Below are 18,303 nucleotides of genomic sequence, written 5' to 3'. Positions count from 1 at the left end.
AAGACATCCTGGTCCGTGACTGGGCTGGGTTTCTTCTTGTAGTCCGTGATTGACTGTAGACCCTGCCACATGCCTCTTGTGTCTGAGCCGTTGAATTGAGATTCTACTTTGTCTCTGTACTGACGCTTAGCTTGTTTAATAGCCTTGCGGAGGGAATAGCTGCACTGTTTGTATTCGGTCATGTTGCCAGACACCTTGCCCTGATTAAAAGCTGTGGTTCGCGCTTTCAGTTTCACGCGAATGCTGCCATCAATCCACGGTTTCTGGTTAGGGAATGTTTTTATCGTTGCTATGGGAACGACATCTTCAACGCACGTTCTAATGAACTCGCACACCGAATCAGCGTATTCGTCAATATTTTTATCTGACGCAATACGAAACATGTCCCAGTCCACGTGATGGAAGCAGTCTTGGAGTGTGGAGTCAGCTTGGTCTGACCAGCGTTGGACAGACCTCAGCGTGGGAGCCTCTTGTTTAAGTTTCTGCCTGTAGGCAGGGATCAACAAAATGGAGTCGTGGTCAGCTTTTCCGAAAGGGGGGCGGGGCAGGGCCTTATATGCGTCGCGGAAGTTAGAGTAACAATGATCCAAGGTTTTACCACCCCTGGTTGCGCAATCGATATGCTGATAAAATTTAGGGAGTCTTGTTTTCAGATTAGCTTTGTTAAAATCCCCAGCTACAATGAATGCAGCCTCCGGATAAATGGTTTCCAGTTTGCAAAGAGTTAAATAAAGTTCGTTCAGAGCCATCGATGTGTCTGCTTGGGGGGGATATATACGGCTGTGATTATAATCGAAGAGAATTCTCTTGGAAGATAATGCGGTCTACATTTGATTGTGAGGAATTCTAAATCAGGTGAACAGAAGGATTTGAGTTCCTGTATGTTTCCTTCATCACACCATGTCTCGTTAGTCATGAAGCATACGCCCCCGCCACTCTTCTTACCAGAAAGATGTTTGTTTCTGTCGGCGCGATGCGTGGAGAAACCCGTTGGCTGCACCGCATCGGATAGCGTCTTCCCAGTAAGCCATGTTTCTGTGAAGCAGAGAACGTTGCAGTCTCTGATGTCCCTCTGGAATGCTACCCTTGCTCGGATTTCATCAACCTTGTTGTCAAGAGACTGGACATTGGCAAGAAGAATGCTGGGGAGTGGTGCGCGATGTGCCCTTGTCCGGAGTCTGACCAGAAGACCGCTACGTTTCCCTCTTTTTCGGAGTCGTTTCCTTGGGTCGCTGCATGCGATCCATTCCGTTGTCCTGTTTGTAAGGCAGAACACAGGATCCGCGTCGCGGAAAACATATTCTTGGTCGTACTGATGGTGAGTTGACGCTGATCTTATATTCAGTAGTTCTTCTCGACTGTATGTAATGAAACCTAAGATGACCTGGGGTACTAATGTAAGAAATAACACGTAAAAAAAACAAAAAACTGCATAGTTTCCTAGGAACGTGAAGCGAGGCGGCCATCTCTGTCGGCGCCGGAAGTAACCAAGGGTCCTGGCATAACCTAGGGTCCTAGCGTCACAGGCAAAGTCCTGCTCTGTCCTCTCCTTGGTGAGGAGCTCCTCTAAGGTGTGGTTGTCTGGTTGCTGTTTGCTCACGCTCTCCCTCAGCAGGACCACCTCCCCCTCCGGTCTGGTGAACTCATCCCTCAAGGCAGCCATGGTGGTGAGGAGGGCCTGAGCCTGCTCTACACTGAGGGGGTGGCTCTCCTCCTGGGGCGTGTCCTCCACTATGGTGGGAAGAGAGGTGCTGGATGTGCCTTTTGGGGTGGGGAGAGTAGTGGTGAGGGTGGTGCTGGTGGAGTTTGTCTGGTGGGAGGGCATGTCACTGGTGGTGTCCTTCTCTCTCTCTGCTCTCTCCTTAACGGTCTAAACAGCCTAATGTTACCTTGCACCATGACAGTCCCAGTATTGTAGAGGTTGATTGTTATCATGGTGCTGTCAGGGTCATCTGTCTCTTTGACTTTCAGCTTCCACCCATTCCAGATTCCCTCTTTCTTTATAGATGGGTAGTGAGAGCAGACTGCTGAGCGCCATGCATTTGGCTGGTCAGTGAGGAAGATGAGATTACTCACGGCACCGTTTTTGTAGAGGACTGCGAAAAGGGTTTCTGGCCTCCCCTTTAGTAGTTTCTGTTTAAAAGCTTTCCTCGTTGTGTCATTTTTGGCCTCTGGAGGGTAGCGAATGGATTCTGTGCTAAGGGGGAGTGGGGACATGGTGCCTGTGGGCTCTGCTGCTGCTGCGCTGTTCTGCTGCCCCATTGCCATGGCAACCGATTTGTTTCGTCTGCTGTTGTTGCTAGCTAGCGCTAATTTAGTTCAAAAACCAGCAAAAAGAGTGACAAATCCTCACACAAAAAAACAGAAGATATGTTTAAAGTTAGTCCGTGCTCCTTTTTGGTTTACTCACTAAGTTTGGTCGTTTGATGTAGTTGTATTAACCCCCCTTGCTAGGTTTGTTCTAGCTCGTTTCTTCTGGCTAGCTTCTTAGCCTGCTGGCTAGGTCTTTGTTGTGTAGCTAGCTAGCTAGAGTCAAAACTTCTTAACTTGAGGCGCAAAGTTACTTTTTTTCTATTCTGAATGAACAGAGTTGTTGTTCATCACTTCTTGTCGGGAATTCTTTTTCGATTAGAATGTTTATCACATTCCACAAACAAAGAAATATGAAATATATCAGGAGCTCAGGTTGAGCAAGAGTTATCTCTCTCTCTTTCTTTCTTTCTTTCTTTCTTTCTTTCTTTCTTTCTTTCTTTCTTTCTTTCTCTCTCTATCTCTATCTCTATCTCTGTCTGTCTCTGTCTCTGTCTCTGTCTCTGTCTCTGTCTCTCTATCTCTGTCTCTGTCTCTGTCTCTCTCTCTCTCTGTCTGTCTCTCTGTCTCTGTCTGTCTCTCTCTCTCTCTCTCTCTCTCTGTCTCTCTGTGTCTGTCTCTCTCTCTCTCTCTCTCTCTCTCTCTCTCTCTGCAATTGTTTTGCTGTTTCTATCTTAACTCCATTCCAATTGTATCTGGTCTTGAAAAAGGAACACATCAAAATGTCTGTGGAGTAGGCTACTTGTCTACTTTTGCTTTGGAAGTGGGAAAAACAAAACAAAGATTCTGCTGCCCAGTCTATTTTTGCAAGTGTATGCCCAATGGGGCCGGAAATCTGTGAAGATGAACTATGTATTTAGAATACATTCTTGTTTGTTCCCCTTTTAGCTACCATTATGTGCATTGTTACTCTTCAGGGTCTGAATCCAATGTTCCTCACCTAGACAGTAGAACACAGTAGAACTAATCACAGTAGAACTAATCTTTCTAATTATCTCTCTCTCTCAATTGTGATAGACAGATCTACATTCATTCCCTTCATTAAAGAACACTTAAAGGCCCAGTGCAGTTAACGTTCACTTTTCCTGTGTTTTGTATCATATTGTACAGCAGCTGATGAAACTATCACTGTAAAAGTGTGAATTTCTGTTGTTTTTGTTATTTCCTGAAAGTTGCTGGTTGAAAAGACAATCTACACAAGCCTTTTTAATCAGCAGGTGGAGGTGGGTGGAGTTTAGGATTGCCTGGTGACTTCACCTGGCGGTAAAGTAGCTAATAGACGAATAACAAAGAGAGTTCCAAAACTCTCTGCCAATAACTGCTGGATTTCAGTTATCACCTCCCCATTAAGACCATTCCCAGACAGTCCTAACTCAATTATATATTGAGAAATAGTTTTTTGCTAAAAAACTATATATTTTTTTATTTTCAACCATTTTATTGGAAAACTATTACAGTAAGGTACTTAATTGTTACCCAGAAATTATTTGAAATTGATATAAAAAATGGCTGCATTGTGCTTTTCTCCAAGGACAGTGAGCCAGATCAATAGTGTGTTAATTAGCCAGCCAATCAATGGAAATCCCCCTCCTATCTCACACACACACATGCAAAGGACTGACTGAAAAATAACTGCCAAAGTAAAATGATTGAAAGAAAAACAATACGTGGTACTGGACTGAGCACCCTGATGAAGGCCTCAATTCCCCAACATGTCCTCATTTCCTCTGTGTGTGTGCGTGTGTGTGTGTGTGTGTGTGTGTGTGTGTGTGTGTGTGTGTGTGTGGAATCTGGTTGACTCTCTCTACCGGGGCTAATATTTGCAGCTTTGACAGTGCCCTTCATTAACGCATGCAAATGTCTGTCTCCCCTAGCTGAGCAGCTGTGTGTCCTTCAAATCTACACTGCTTCTCACTGGCAGTAGTGTGTGTGTGTGTGTGTGTGTGTGTGTGTGTGTGTGTGTGTGTGTGTGTGAATGTGTTTGCGTGTACATGCACATGTATTATTGTGATTGTGTCTGCTTGTGTGCGGGCTGATGTTATCCTGAGAGGATGAATAGCGTGAAATGTGGAATATCATGTTTTCTCGCAAAGCCTGTTTCCTCTGATAAGCTTTGCTATCACAGGAGGTTGGTGGAATGTCATCAAATACATCAAGCACATGGTTTCCATTGGCTCGGTACCAGACATTATTATGAGCTGTCCTTCCCTCAGCAGCCTCCACTGTTTGCTAAAGATAATAGATGAACAGCAAATTGAACCATTAGTGCTAATAGGACGGAGAGACCCCCACAGACGGCCGAGAGAGACGAGGGGAGATGTCAGTCACTTTCCATTAGTGCCTAATAGAACGGAGAGACCCCCACAGACGGCCGAGAGAGACGAGGGCAGATGTCAGAGTCACTTTCCATTAGTGCTAATAGAACGGAGAGACCCCCACAGACGGCCGAGAGAGACGAGGGGAGATGTCAGAGGAGTCACTTTCCATTAGTGCTAATAGAACGGAGAGACCCCCACAGACGGCCGAGAGAGACGAGGGGAGATGTCAGTCACTTTCCATTAGTGCTAATAGAACGGAGAGACCCCCACAGACGGCAGAGAGAGACGAGGGGAGATGTCAGAGTCACTTTCCATTAGTGCTAATAGAACGGAGAGACCCCCACAGACGGCCGAGAGAGACGAGATGTCAGAGTCACTTTCCATTAGTGCTAATAGAACGGAGAGACCCCCACAGACGGCCGAGAGAGACGAGGGCAGATGTCAGAGTCACTTTCCATTAGTGCTAATAGAACGGAGAGACCCCCACAGACGGCAGAGAGAGACGAGGGGAGATGTCAGAGTCACTTTCCATTAGTGCTAATAGAACGGAGAGACCCCCACAGACGGCCGAGAGAGACGAGGGGAGATGTCAGAGTCACTTTTCATTAGTGCTAATAGAACGGAGAGACCCCCACAGACGGTCGAGAGAGACGAGGGGAGATGTCAGAGGAGTCACTTTCCATTAGTGCTAATAGAACGGAGAGACCCCCACAGACGGCCGAGAGAGACGAGGGGAGATGTCAGAGTCACTTTCCATTAGTGCTAATAGAACGGAGAGACCCCCACAGACGGCCGAGAGAGACGAGGGGAGATGTCAGAGTCACTTTCCATTAGTGCTAATAGAACGGAGAGACCCCCACAGACGGCAGAGAGAGACGAGGGGAGATGTCAGAGTCACTTTCCATTAGTGCTAATAGAACGGAGAGACCCCCACAGACGGCAGAGAGAGACGAGGGGAGATGTCAGAGTCACTTTCCATTAGTGCTAATAGAACGGAGAGACCCCCACAGACGGCCGAGAGAGACGAGGGCAGATGTCAGAGTCACTTTCCATTAGTGCTAATAGAACGGAGAGACCCCCACAGACGGCCGAGAGAGACGAGGGGAGATGTCAGAGTCACTTTCCATTAGTGCTAATAGAACGGAGAGACCCCCACAGACGGCCGAGAGAGACGAGGGGAGATGTCAGAGTCACTTTCCATTAGTGCTAATAGAACGGAGAGACCCCCACAGAAGGCCGAGAGAGACGAGGGGAGATGTCAGAGTCACTTTCCATTAGTGCTAATAGAACGGAGAGACCCCCACAGAAGGCCGAGAGAGACGAGGGGAGATGTCAGAGGAGTCACTTTCCATTAGTGCTAATAGAACGGAGAGACCCCCACAGACGGCAGAGAGAGACGAGGGGAGATGTCAGAGTCACTTTCCATTAGTGCTAATAGAACGGAGAGACCCCCACAGACGGCCGAGAGAGACGAGGGGAGATGTCAGAGGAGTCACTTTCCATTAGTGCTAATAGAACGGAGAGACCCCCACAGACGGCAGAGAGAGACGAGGGGAGATGTCAGAGTCACTTTCCATTAGTGCTAATAGAACGGAGAGACCCCCACAGACGGCCGAGAGAGACGAGGGGAGATGTCAGAGTCACTTTTCATTAGTGCTAATAGAACGGAGAGACCCCCACAGACGGTCGAGAGAGACGAGGGGAGATGTCAGAGTCACTTTCCATTAGTGCTAATAGAACGGAGAGACCCCCACAGACGGCAGAGAGAGACGAGGGGAGATGTCAGAGTCACTTTTCATTAGTGCTAATAGAACGGAGGGACCCCCACAGACAGCAGAGAGAGACGAGGGGAGATGTCAGAGTCACTTTCCATTAGTGCTAATAGAACGGAGAGACCCCCACAGAAGGCCGAGAGAGACGAGGGGAGATGTCAGAGTCACTTTTCATTAGTGCTAATAGAACGGAGAGACCCCCACAGACGGTCGAGAGAGACGAGGGGAGATGTCAGAGTCACTTTCCATTAGTGCTAATAGAACGGAGAGACCCCCACAGACGGCAGAGAGAGACGAGGGGAGATGTCAGAGTCACTTTCCATTAGTGCTAATAGAATGGAGAGACCCCCACAGACGGCCGAGAGAGACGAGGGGAGATGTCAGAGTCACTTTCCATTAGTGCTAATAGAACGGAGAGACCCCCACAGACGGCCGAGAGAGACGAGGGGAGATGTCAGAGTCACTTTTCATTAGTGCTAATAGAACGGAGGGACCCCCACAGACGGCAGAGAGAGACGAGGGGAGATGTCAGAGTCACTTTCCATTAGTGCTAATAGAACGGAGGGACCCCCACAGACGGCCGAGAGAGACGAGGGGAGATGTCAGAGTCACTTTTCATTAGTGCTAATAGAACGGAGAGACCCCCACAGACGGTCGAGAGAGACGAGGGGAGATGTCAGAGTCACTTTCCATTAGTGCTAATAGAACGGAGAGACCCCCACAGACGGCAGAGAGAGACGAGGGGAGATGTCAGAGTCACTTTCCATTAGTGCTAATAGAATGGAGAGACCCCCACAGACGGCCGAGAGAGACGAGGGGAGATGTCAGAGTCACTTTTCATTAGTGCTAATAGAACGGAGAGACCCCCACAGACGGCCGAGAGAGACGAGGGGAGGACGAAGAAAAAGCTCAGGGGAGAGAGCGACTTACAAATTGGTGCATTCACCTTATGACATCCAGTGGAACAGTAGTGCATCTAAATCTTTTAAGGGGGGGGGATTACTTTATCCTATCCTAGGTATTCCTTAAAGAGGTGGGGTTTCAGGTGTCTCCGGAAGGTGGTGATTGACTCCGCTGTCCTGGCGTCGTGAGGGAGTTTGTTCCACCATTGGGGGGCCAGAGCAGCGAACAGTTTTGACTGGGCTGAGCGGGAACTGTACTTCCTCAGTGGTAGGGAGGCGAGCAGGCCAGAGGTGGATGAACGCAGTGCCCTTGTTTGGGTGTAGGGCCTGATCAGAGCCTGGAGGTACTGAGGTGCCGTTCCCCTCACAGCTCCGTAGGCAAGCACCATGGTCTTGTAGCGGATGCGAGCTTCAACTGGAAGCCAGTGGAGAGAGCGGAGGAGCGGGGTGAGATGAGAGAACTTGGGAAGGTTGAACACCAGACGGGCTGCGGCGTTCTGGATGAGTTGTAGGGGTTTAATGGCACAGGCAGGGACATTATTTTGTCATTTAGAAGACACTCTTGTCCAGAGGAACTTACAGTAGTGACTGCATTTTGACTTCATCCTGGTGCCCCATGGGAATGGAACCCACAACCTTGGGTTTGCAAGCGCCAATTTTGACCAAATGGGCCACATGGGTAATGACTGAAAGGCTACAGATTCAGGTCAACAGTTGAGTTAAACACCCAAATACAACCTCCCTATCAACCACCCTAGGTGCGCTATCCCCCCACCCTGACCGTCTGCATTTGCTGACTGTGTTGTTGGCTGATCCCTCCAGACACTTTAATCAAGGCAATTCATGCATATCAAACACTGGCCCCCAGCTGCTAACACCATCTTGTGTGTGGTCCAGGCTTTACGTCTCTGTTCATTCTCTACTACTGTAGTAGTGACTGGCCTGCCTGTCAAAGGTAATTAGCTGATGGAGAGAAGGTAGGATGGACTCAATTTCCTCTCTTAAAACTCATTTAGGCTGCTAATGTTGTCTGAGGTGTGATTATGGGACTAGTCATTACCCTTGGAGAACACAGACACAGACAGACACTCATATACTGTATAGCGTGTACCATCACTAGGCTCACTTGTGCATGAAAACATGCATGCCCAAATACACACACACACACACACACACACACACACACAGTCTCTGGTTGCCCAGTGTGTGTTTTGAGGGCATTGTGCCCGATGCTGGTTTAATTGACATGGCAGTGTGCCAAGTCATTGGAGGTAGAGAGTGTCTGTCTGTCTTTCTTTCTTAGCCCCAGTGTGTGTGTCTCAGAATAGATGACAGCCATCTGCCAACAGTACAGCCTATTGTCACTTTGCCTAGTTTCAGGACGATAGGCTGCTGAGCCCAGAATAGTGTTCTTGGTTTGGTTATCTAATGGTTATACCAGCTTGTTTAAGTGCAGGGTGTCTTCATGTGTTTGTTTTCTGAGGAAGTGTCTCTGGACATGTTATTGATTTGTGTATTGCATTATTTAGATAGAGAGGAATATAGATGAGCTCATAGACTCATACTGCACATGCTGATTTATGTACTGATCAGTGATTTTGATTGCAACCTGTTGTGCCATCCCCATCACCAGCTACTCCCTGTACATACACTCACGTCCCCAGTCGCTATTTCTGAATGCCGGTGTTTATCCCCTAGGGTACTGTATGTTTGCTCTTTCCTCTCTATCCTATAGTTGTACTTCATATGTTCGCACACGCTCACACACACTCCTCTGTGTGTTCTAACTCACTGTGTGTGTTTTCTCAGCTCCTGGGCTTCGTGTACGCCTGCTACGTCATTAGCGCCATCGCTGAGGAGGAAGACAGCTGTGAGTACAAGAACTTAACTTGACACACACACACACACACTAAATAAACCACAACCTAACCACATAGCAAGACAGGAAAGGAGGAAGAGGAGAAAAGAGAAGAGGAGAGGGGCTCATTAAAACCTCCCTCAATCCCTCCTCCACCTTGTCTCCTTCCTTACTCCCCCTCTCCACCTTCCCTCACCCTACCGGCTGGTCTCCTTCACTCTGTGTGTCCCCTTCCCATTCCACACCCATCCAACCATTCCATTCTTTTCATTCTCTCTCTCCCTCCCACCATTCCACACCCACCCAACCATTCCATTTTCTTAGTTCTCTCTCTCTTCATCACACCATTCCACACCCATCCAATCATTCCATTCTCTTCTCTCTCTCTCCCTCACACCCATTCCACACCCACCCAACCATTCCATTTTCTTAACTCTCTCTCTCTTCATCACACCATTCCACACCCATCCAACCATTCCATCCTCTTCATTCTCTCCCTCACACCCATTCCACACCCACCCAACCATTCCATCCTCTTCATTCTCTCCCTCACACCCATTCCACACCCACCCAACCATTCCATCCTCTTCATTCTCTCCCTCACACCCATTCCACACCCACCCAACCATTCCATTTTCTTAATTATCTCTCTCTTCATCACACCATTCCACACCCACTCCACCATTCCATCCTTTTCATTCTCTCCCTCACACCCATTCCACACCCATCCAACCATTCCATCCTCTTCATTCTCTCCCTCACAGCCATTCCACACCCACCCAACCATTCCATCCTCTTCATGCTCTCCCTCACACCCATTCCACACCAATTTCACACCCTTGACCCAATTTTCTTTCCCTACAGTGTCCCCACTTTACCTTTATTATCAAACACCTGGCTAATCCCCACTTTCCATCTCTCTTTTTCATTCTCTCTCTCCATGTCTGTCATCTGCCTCCCCAGCTTTTAGTTCTCTCACCCTTCTGGTCGGAGATGGTAGTGTGAAAAGGAGAGTATGTTTGTCTTTTCTCCCACCCACCACTGCAACATGTCCATCTTTTTTAGAAGTACCTATATGGTTGTCTAGTACAGGGGGGGTTGAAGGGAGAGATTGAGAGAAAAGAAACTGGTGAAAAGTGTGGAGAAAGAGAGGAAAGACAAAAGAGTGGATTAGAGAGAGGGAGCGAGAAGGGGTAAGAGAGAGTAGTCTTGAAAACTTGACCCTAGGCAATTCAGGGTCGGGTGATTGATTATGAGATGGTCTGGTTTCAATGATGGTCTCTTTTGGCACAGAGGAACTACATCACTGCCTACAACACTAATTTATCCACTTGAATAAAACACAAAATAGAAGCTAGCAAGACGGAGATCACAGAGGTTATTTTTAATGAGTGCATTTCGCAAGTGACTAGTTTGCATCAACTGCCTTAACTAAAACCCATGCAAAGGTTTTGCCTGCCAACTTTGGTTTTGAACCGCAATGTTCTGGCATGTCTGACTTTGAAGAGTCCCCGGAAAAGTTCCCCCTTCTCCTCTATGGCAAAAGAGTCCATCGTTGAAACCAGACCCACCAGAAACAGATGTCAGTCTATTCAATGTCTATTCCACGTTGGGTCAGCGTCATTTTATTGAAATTACGTGGAAACAACATTGATTCAACCAGTGTGTGCCCAGTGTGTAATCTTTTTTTTTTGAGACTAGAGAGAGGGGCACACATTTGAAGAACAGCTCATGGCAGCAGTGACCTCATAACCTTGAGGTCAAAGGTCACATTGACGGTTAACTAATCGGGTTGCAGGAAACATTTGAGTGTGGTGACAATGGCTAGTGTAATGCACATCTAAAAAGGCTGTACACACAAGTTTAGTGAGTGAGAGGAAATTGTGTGTGTTTGGTTGGTGTGGAAGTACAACCACTTCTTTGTTGGAGATTCAGTTGCTGTGAATGTTTAGTGTTGCCCATCAACTCCCATCAGCTCTGACCATCTCGTGATCAATCACTCCGAAGTCATCCCCAGAGGGTGAGGGGGAGTCAACTTCAAAACGAGTCATTGACTTTTCCCTCGCTGCCGTTTCCCTTTTGCCTTTGTTTCGTCCGACCTCGGCGGCCCATCCATCTGCCGTGTGGACAGATACTGTTTGTGTGGGCGCAGGTGACAGGCGTTCACTTTGAAAAGCACACAGTGACAGAGAGAGAAAGTGTCTGTGTGTGAGTGCTACAATTCTGAACCAGGGCGTCTGTAGTGACGCCTCTAGCACTGAGATGCAGTGCCTTAGACCTCTGCACCACTCGGGAGCCACATGCATCTATCTTTGTCCAAATAGATTGAAGAACAACATGGCTGGGAAGAAGGGGGAAAGAAAAGTAAAAGAGCAGTGGTTGATTCAGCTTCTTTCCTAGTTTTAATTATTCAGTAGTTCTAGTCTGATCCTGGCTGGCTGGTTGTGTAAATGGACCGCCCTCTTGAAGCACAGCTTCCATGCCCATCCTTGTTATTGTAATCAGCCCTGTGCATATGTACGTGACTTCTTTTATTTTCAATGCTACACACACACACACACACACACACACACACACACACACACACACACACACACACACACCATGTACCATGCTCCCTTAATTTACACACATATGAAGTGCTATATTAGACTGTTCCTTTACACACACACACACACACACACACACACACACACACACACACACACACACACACCATGTACCATGCTCCCTTAATTTACACACATATGAAGTGCTATATTAGACTGTTCCTTTACACACACACACACACACACACACACACACACACACACACACCATGTACCATGCTCCCTTAATTTACACACATATGAAGTGCTATATTAGACTGTTACTTTACACACACACACACACACACCATGTCCCATGCTCCCTTAATTTACACACATATGAAGTGCCATATTAGACTGTCCCTTTACACACACACACACACACACACACACACACACACACACACACACTTCATGTCTCTCAGGCTTTATGTTCCTATTAACATAAGCTGGAGTGTGTATGTGTGTGCGCGCGCGTGAGGGAAGATGAATGGAAGAGTGAGGTGGACAGGAGAAAGCAGAAATAGAGAGATGTACCTGAAGAGATGTGTTAGGAAGGGAGGTAGAGAAAGGGGGGAAAGAAGCCTGCTCTAGAAAGAGAGAGTTCAAACACAAAGACTAAGCTCCTGAATATGTCATTTAGATGAGACATACATTCCTTTCACACAAAAAGCCTCACAACAAACAAAGTCTCAGCGGAGCGATTTAGAGTAGAATACTCATGCTTGCTTTAAGACGATTGGGATAAAACACACACACACACACACACTTCATGTCTCTCAGGCTTTATGTTCCTATTAACATAAGCTGGAGTGTGTATGTGTGTGCGCGCGCGTGTAACTGCACACATACATGTGTGCGTGTCCAGTTATCAGTATAAAGCAGACATCCAGGCAGAGCGAGTGGAGGGGAAAAGCCTCTTTGGAAAGTAGGTCAGAGAGTTATCCTAGTGTTAGCATGACGGCTAACTGTAGAGTACTGACTCACTGTTTCAGTAAATCCCCTGGAGGGCTACAGAGGGAGGAGAGAAGAAGGATGGGCCTGGGGTGGGAGCCGATGGGCATCCGAGGGAAAGAGAGAAAGGAAGGAAGGAGAGGTGAATGAATGGGTATGTGTAACTCTGATCGGTAGGGTGCGTTCGTAAGTTCTCTCTGGCTATCTACTCTGATTTCAGAGCACTCTCATCTGAGTGTGCCAGAGCACAGAACAACTGATGAATTTAGAAACACGCAACACCTGCTGAATATGACTGGTGAAAAAACATAATTAAATTGTTGCCAGTAGGACAGTTTGTCACCAACGCTCTAGATAACAGAAAAACAGCCTAACCCGCTCTGCTAGCGGGGTTAAAATGATCAGTATGAGGTGTTCTCTCATTGTGTCTGGAAGTAGCTAGCAAGCTACCCAACATTAGCCAGTTAGCTTGGGTGCTTGACTGCCCTTGTGAGGTCAGACCTCTGGGATCAACCCTACTCCTCGGCCAGAGTGTACAGTGTGCCCTCTGAACGCTCCCAGAGCGAAACGCTCTGAATTTACGAATGCCCAGAGCGCACTCTGGCAAAACAGATTGAATTTTCGAACACACCCATGGTTCGAGCATGGGCCACCTCCCCACTGTGCTTAGTCACTGTCTCGGTAAAGCCCATACTCATCACCATCACAACGAGATCTGCCTGAACAAGGAGGGTGGGAAGGAGGAAGGGAGTGACAGAAAGACAGGAAGGAACGCAAGAAAGAGAGAAAGAAGAAGTTGTTTTTTCCCTGTTGTTTTATTGTTCTTCTTTCTGGCTCCCCATCCATCTCTCCTTCCCTGTTGTTTTATCTTCTTTCTGGCTCCCCATCCATCTCTCTCATTCCCTGTTATTTTATCTTCTTTCTGGCTCCCCATCCATCTCTCTCCTTCCCTGTTGTTTTATCTTCTTTCTGGCTCCCCATCCATCTCTCTCCTTCCCTGTTGTTTTATCTTCTTTCTGGCTCCCCATCCATCTCTCTCCTTCCCTGTTGTTTTATCTTCTTTCTGGCTCCCCATCCATCTCTCCTTCCCTGTTCTTCTTTCTGGTTCCCCATCCATCTCTCTCCCTCCCTGTTGTTTTATCTTCTTTCTGGCTCCCCATCCATTTCTTACCTTCCCTGTTCTTCTTTCTGGCTCCCCATCCATCTCTCTCCTTCCCTGTTGTTTTATCTTCTTTCTGGATCCCCATCCATCTCTCTCCTTCCCTGTTCTTCTTTCTGTCTCCCCATCCATCTCTCTCCTTCCCTGTTGTTTTTTCTTCTTTCTGGCTCCCCATCCATCTCTCTCCTTCCCTGTTGGTTTATCTTCTTTCTGGCTCCCCATCCATCTCTCTCCTTCCCTGTTGTTTTATCTTTTTTCTGGCTCCCCATCCATCTCTCTCCTTCCCTGTTCTTCTTTCTGGCTCCCCATCCATCTCACTCCTTCCCTGTTGTTTTATTGTTCTTTCTGGCTCCCCATCCATCTCTCTCCTTCCCTGTTGTTTTATTTTCTTTCTGGCTCCCCATCCATCTCTCCTTCCCTGTTCTTCTTTCTGGCTCCCCATCCATCTCTCTCTTTCCCTGTTCTTCTTTCTGGCTCCCCATCCATCTCTCTCCTTCCCTGTTGTTTTATCTTCTTTCTGGCTCCCCATCCATCTCTCTCCTTCCCTGTTGTTTTATCTTCTTTCTGGCTCCCCATCCATCTCTCCTTCCCTGTTGTTTTATCTTCTTTCTGGCTCCCCATCCATCTATCTCCTTCCCTGTTGTTCTTTCTGGCTCCCCATCCATCTCTCTCCTTCCCTGTTCTTCTTTCTGGCTCCCCATCCATCTCTCTCCTTCCCTGTTGTTTTTTATCTTCTTTCTGGCTCCCCATCCATCTCTCCTTCCATGTTGTTTTATCTTCTTTCTGGCTCCCCATCCATCTCTCTCCTTCCCTGTTGTTTTATCTTTTTTCTGGCTCCCCATCCATCTCTCCTTCCATGTTGTTTTATCTTCTTTCTGGCTCCCCATCCATCTCTCTCCTTCCCTGTTCTTCTTTCTTGCTCCCCATCCATCTCTCTCCTTCCCTGTTCTTCTTTCTTGCTCCCCATCCATCTCTCCTTCCATGTTCTTCTTTCTGGCTCCCCATCCATCTCTCTCCTTCCCTGTTTTTCTTTCTGGCTCCCCATCCATCTCTCTCCTTCCCTGTTCTTCTTTCTTGCTCCCCATCCATCTCTCTCCTTCCCTGTTCTTCCTTCTTGCTCCCCATCCATCTCTCTCCTTCCATGTTCTTCTTTCTGGCTCCCCATCCATCTCTCCCCTTCCTTGTTCTTCTTTCTTGCTCCCCATCCATCTCTCTCCTTCCCTGTTCTTCTTTCTGTCTCCCCATCCATCTATCTCCTTCCCTGTTGTTTTATCTTCTTTCTGTCTCCCCATCCATCTCTCTCCTTCTCTGTTGTTTTATCTTCTTTCTGTCTCCCCATCCATCTCTCTCCTTCCCTGTTGTTTTATCTTCTAACTGGCTCCCCATCCATCTCTCTCCTTCCCTGTTGTTTTATCTTCTTTCTTGCTCCCCATCCATCTCTCTCCTTCCCTGTTGTTTTATCTTCTTTCTGGCTCCCCATCCATCTCTCTCCTTCCCTGTTGTTTTATCTTCTTTCTGGCTCCCCATCCATCTCTCCTTCCATGTTGTTTTATCTTCTTTCTGGCTGCCATCCATCTCTCTCCTTCCCTGTTGTTTTATCTTCTTTCTGGCTCCCCATCCATCTCTCTCCTTCCCTGTTGTTTTATCTTCTTTCTGGCTCCCCATCCATCTCTCCTTCCCTGTTGTTTTATCTTCTTTCTGGCTCCCCATCCATCTATCTCCTTCCCTGTTGTTTTATCTTCTTTCTGGCTCCCCATCCATCTATCTCCTTCCCTGTTGTTCTTTCTGGCTCCCCATCCATCTCTCTCCTTCCCTGTTCTTCTTTCTGGCTCCCCATCCATCTCTCTCCTTCCCTGTTGTTTTTTATCTTCTTTCTGGCTCCCCATCCATCTCTCCTTCCCTGTTGTTTTATCTTTTTTCTGGCTCCCCATCCATCTCTCTCCTTCCCTGTTGTTTTATCTTTTTTCTGGCTCCCCATCCATCTCTCCTTCCCTGTTGTTTTATCTTCTTTCTGGCTCCCCATCCATCTCTCTCCTTCCCTGTTGTTTTATCTTCTTTCTTGCTCCCCATCCATCTCTCTCCTTCCCTGTTCTTCTTTCTTGCTCCCCATCCATCTCTCTCCTTCCCTCTTCTTCTTTCTTGCTCCCCATCCATCTCTCTCTTTCCCTGTTCTTCTTTCTTGCTCCCCATCCATCTCTCTCCTTCCCTGTTGTTTTATCTTCTTTCTTGCTCCCCATCCATCTCTCTCCTTCCCTGTTGTTTTATCTTCTTTCTTGCTCCCCATCCATCTCTCTCCTTCCCTGTTGTTTTATCTTCTTTCTGGCTCCCCATCCATCTCTCTCCTTCCCTGTTGTTTTATCTTTTTTCTGGCTCCCCATCCATCTCTCCTTCCCTGTTGTTTTATCTTCTTTCTGGCTCCCCATCCATCTCTCTCCTTCCCTGTTGTTTTATCTTCTTTCTTGCTCCCCTTCCATCTCTCATTCCATGTTCTTCTTTCTGGCTCCCCATCCATCTCTCTCCTTCCCTGTTGTTTTATCTTCTTTCTGGCTCCCCATCCATCTCTCCTTCCATGTTGTTTTATCTTCTTTCTTGCTCCCCATCCATCTATCCTTCCATGTTTTTCTTTCTGGCTCCCCATCCATCTCTCTCCTTCCCTGTTCTTCTTTCTTGCTCCCCATCCATCTCTCTCCTTCCCTGTTTTTGTTTCTTGCCCCCCATCCATCTCTCTCCTTCCCTGTTCTTCTTTCTTGCTCCCCATCCATCTCTCCTTCCATGTTCTTCTTTCTGGCTCCCCATCCATCTCTCTCCTTCCCTGTTCTTCTTTCTTGCTCCCCATCCATCTCTCTCCTTCCCTGTTCTTCTTTCTTGCTCCCCATCCATCTATCTCCTTCCCTGTTCTTCTTTCTTGCTCCCCATCCATCTCTCTCCTTCCCTGTTCTTCTTTCTTGCTCCCCATCCATCTCTCTCTTTCCCTGTTCTTCTTTCTTGCTCCCCATCCATCTCTCTCCTTCCCTGTTGTTTTATCTTCTTTCTTGCTCCCCATCCATCTCCCTCCTTCCCTGTTGTTTTATCTTCTTTCTTGCTCCCCATCCATCTCTCTCCTTCCCTGTTGTTTTATCTTCTTTCTGGCTCCACATCCATCTCTCTCCTTCCCTGTTGTTTTATCTTTTTTTCTGGCTCCCCATCCATCTCTCCTTCCCTGTTGTTTTATCTTCTTTCTGGCTCCCCATCCATCTCTCTCCTTCCCTGTTGTTTTATCTTCTTTCTTGCTCCCCTTCCATCTCTCATTCCATGTTCTTTTTTCTGGCTCCCCATCCATCTCTCTCCTTCCCTGTTGTTTTATCTTCTTTCTGGCTCCCCATCCATCTCTCCTTCCATGTTGTTTTATCTTCTTTCTTGCTCCCCATCCATCTATCCTTCCATGTTCTTCTTTCTGGCTCCCCATCCATCTCTCTCCTTCCCTGTTCTTCTTTCTTGCTCCCCATCCATCTCTCTCCTTCCCTGTTTTTGTTTCTTGCCCCCCATCCATCTCTCTCCTTCCCTGTTCTTCTTTCTTGCTCCCCATCCATCTCTCCTTCCATGTTCTTCTTTCTGGCTCCCCATCCATCTCTCTCCTTCCCTGTTCTTCTTTCTTGCTCCCCATCCATCTCTCTCCTTCCCTGTTCTTCTTTCTTGCTCCCCATCCATCTATCTCCTTCCCTGTTCTTCTTTCTTGCTCCCCATCCATCTCTCTCCTTCCCTGTTCTTCTTTCTTGCTCCCCATCCATCTCTCTCTTTCCCTGTTCTTCTTTCTTGCTCCCCATCCATCTCTCTCCTTCCCTGTTGTTTTATCTTCTTTCTTGCTCCCCATCCATCTCTCTCCTTCCCTGTTGTTTTATCTTCTTTCTTGCTCCCCATCCATCTCTCTCCTTCCCTGTTGTTTTATCTTCTTTCTGGCTCCCCATCCATCTCTCTCCTTCCCTGTTGTTTTATCTTTTTTCTGGCTCCCCATCCATCTCTCTCCTTCCCTGTTGTTTTATCTTCTTTCTGGCTCCCCATCCATCTCTCTCCTTCCCTGTTGTTTTATCTTCTTTCTTGCTCCCCTTCCATCTCTCATTCCATGTTCTTCTTTCTGGCTCCCCATCCATCCTGCGCAATGTGACTACAAAATATCTCAAAAGTTACCTGTAAACTTTGCCAAAACATTTCAAACTACTTTTGCAATACAACTTTAGGTATTTTTTAATGTAAACAATCGATAAAATTGAAGACTGGATGATCTGTGTTCAATACAGGAGGAAAACAAACTGTAGCTAGCTTTCTGGTCACGCGCCTCTATCTTACAGTACACTTCAAGTTACCCTTGTTCTGGATGGCCGTACTTCTTCATTACACAAAGGGAAAAAATTGCTCTGCGTAGGTATTTACTCGACATGAACACATTGACCCACATACCTGTCATA

General features: G+C 47.2%; 1 protein-coding gene across 1 annotated transcript in view; it reads left to right on the top strand.

Annotated features, from left to right (window-relative positions):
- Positions 1-18,303, top strand: part of LOC115126381 (sodium/potassium-transporting ATPase subunit beta-1-interacting protein 4-like) — a 163,553-nt gene that overhangs the window by 131,641 nt on the left and 13,609 nt on the right. Inside the window, exon 5 of the mRNA XM_065005656.1 lies at positions 9,112-9,172. Coding sequence (XP_064861728.1) covers positions 9,112-9,172 — 61 coding nt within the window. The remainder of the gene's footprint in view (positions 1-9,111; positions 9,173-18,303) is intronic.

This window comes from Oncorhynchus nerka, linkage group LG20 (genome assembly GCF_034236695.1).
Source record: "Oncorhynchus nerka isolate Pitt River linkage group LG20, Oner_Uvic_2.0, whole genome shotgun sequence".
Taxonomy (NCBI): Eukaryota; Metazoa; Chordata; class Actinopteri; order Salmoniformes; family Salmonidae; genus Oncorhynchus; species Oncorhynchus nerka.
This window is presented reverse-complemented; position numbering and strand designations above follow the sequence as displayed.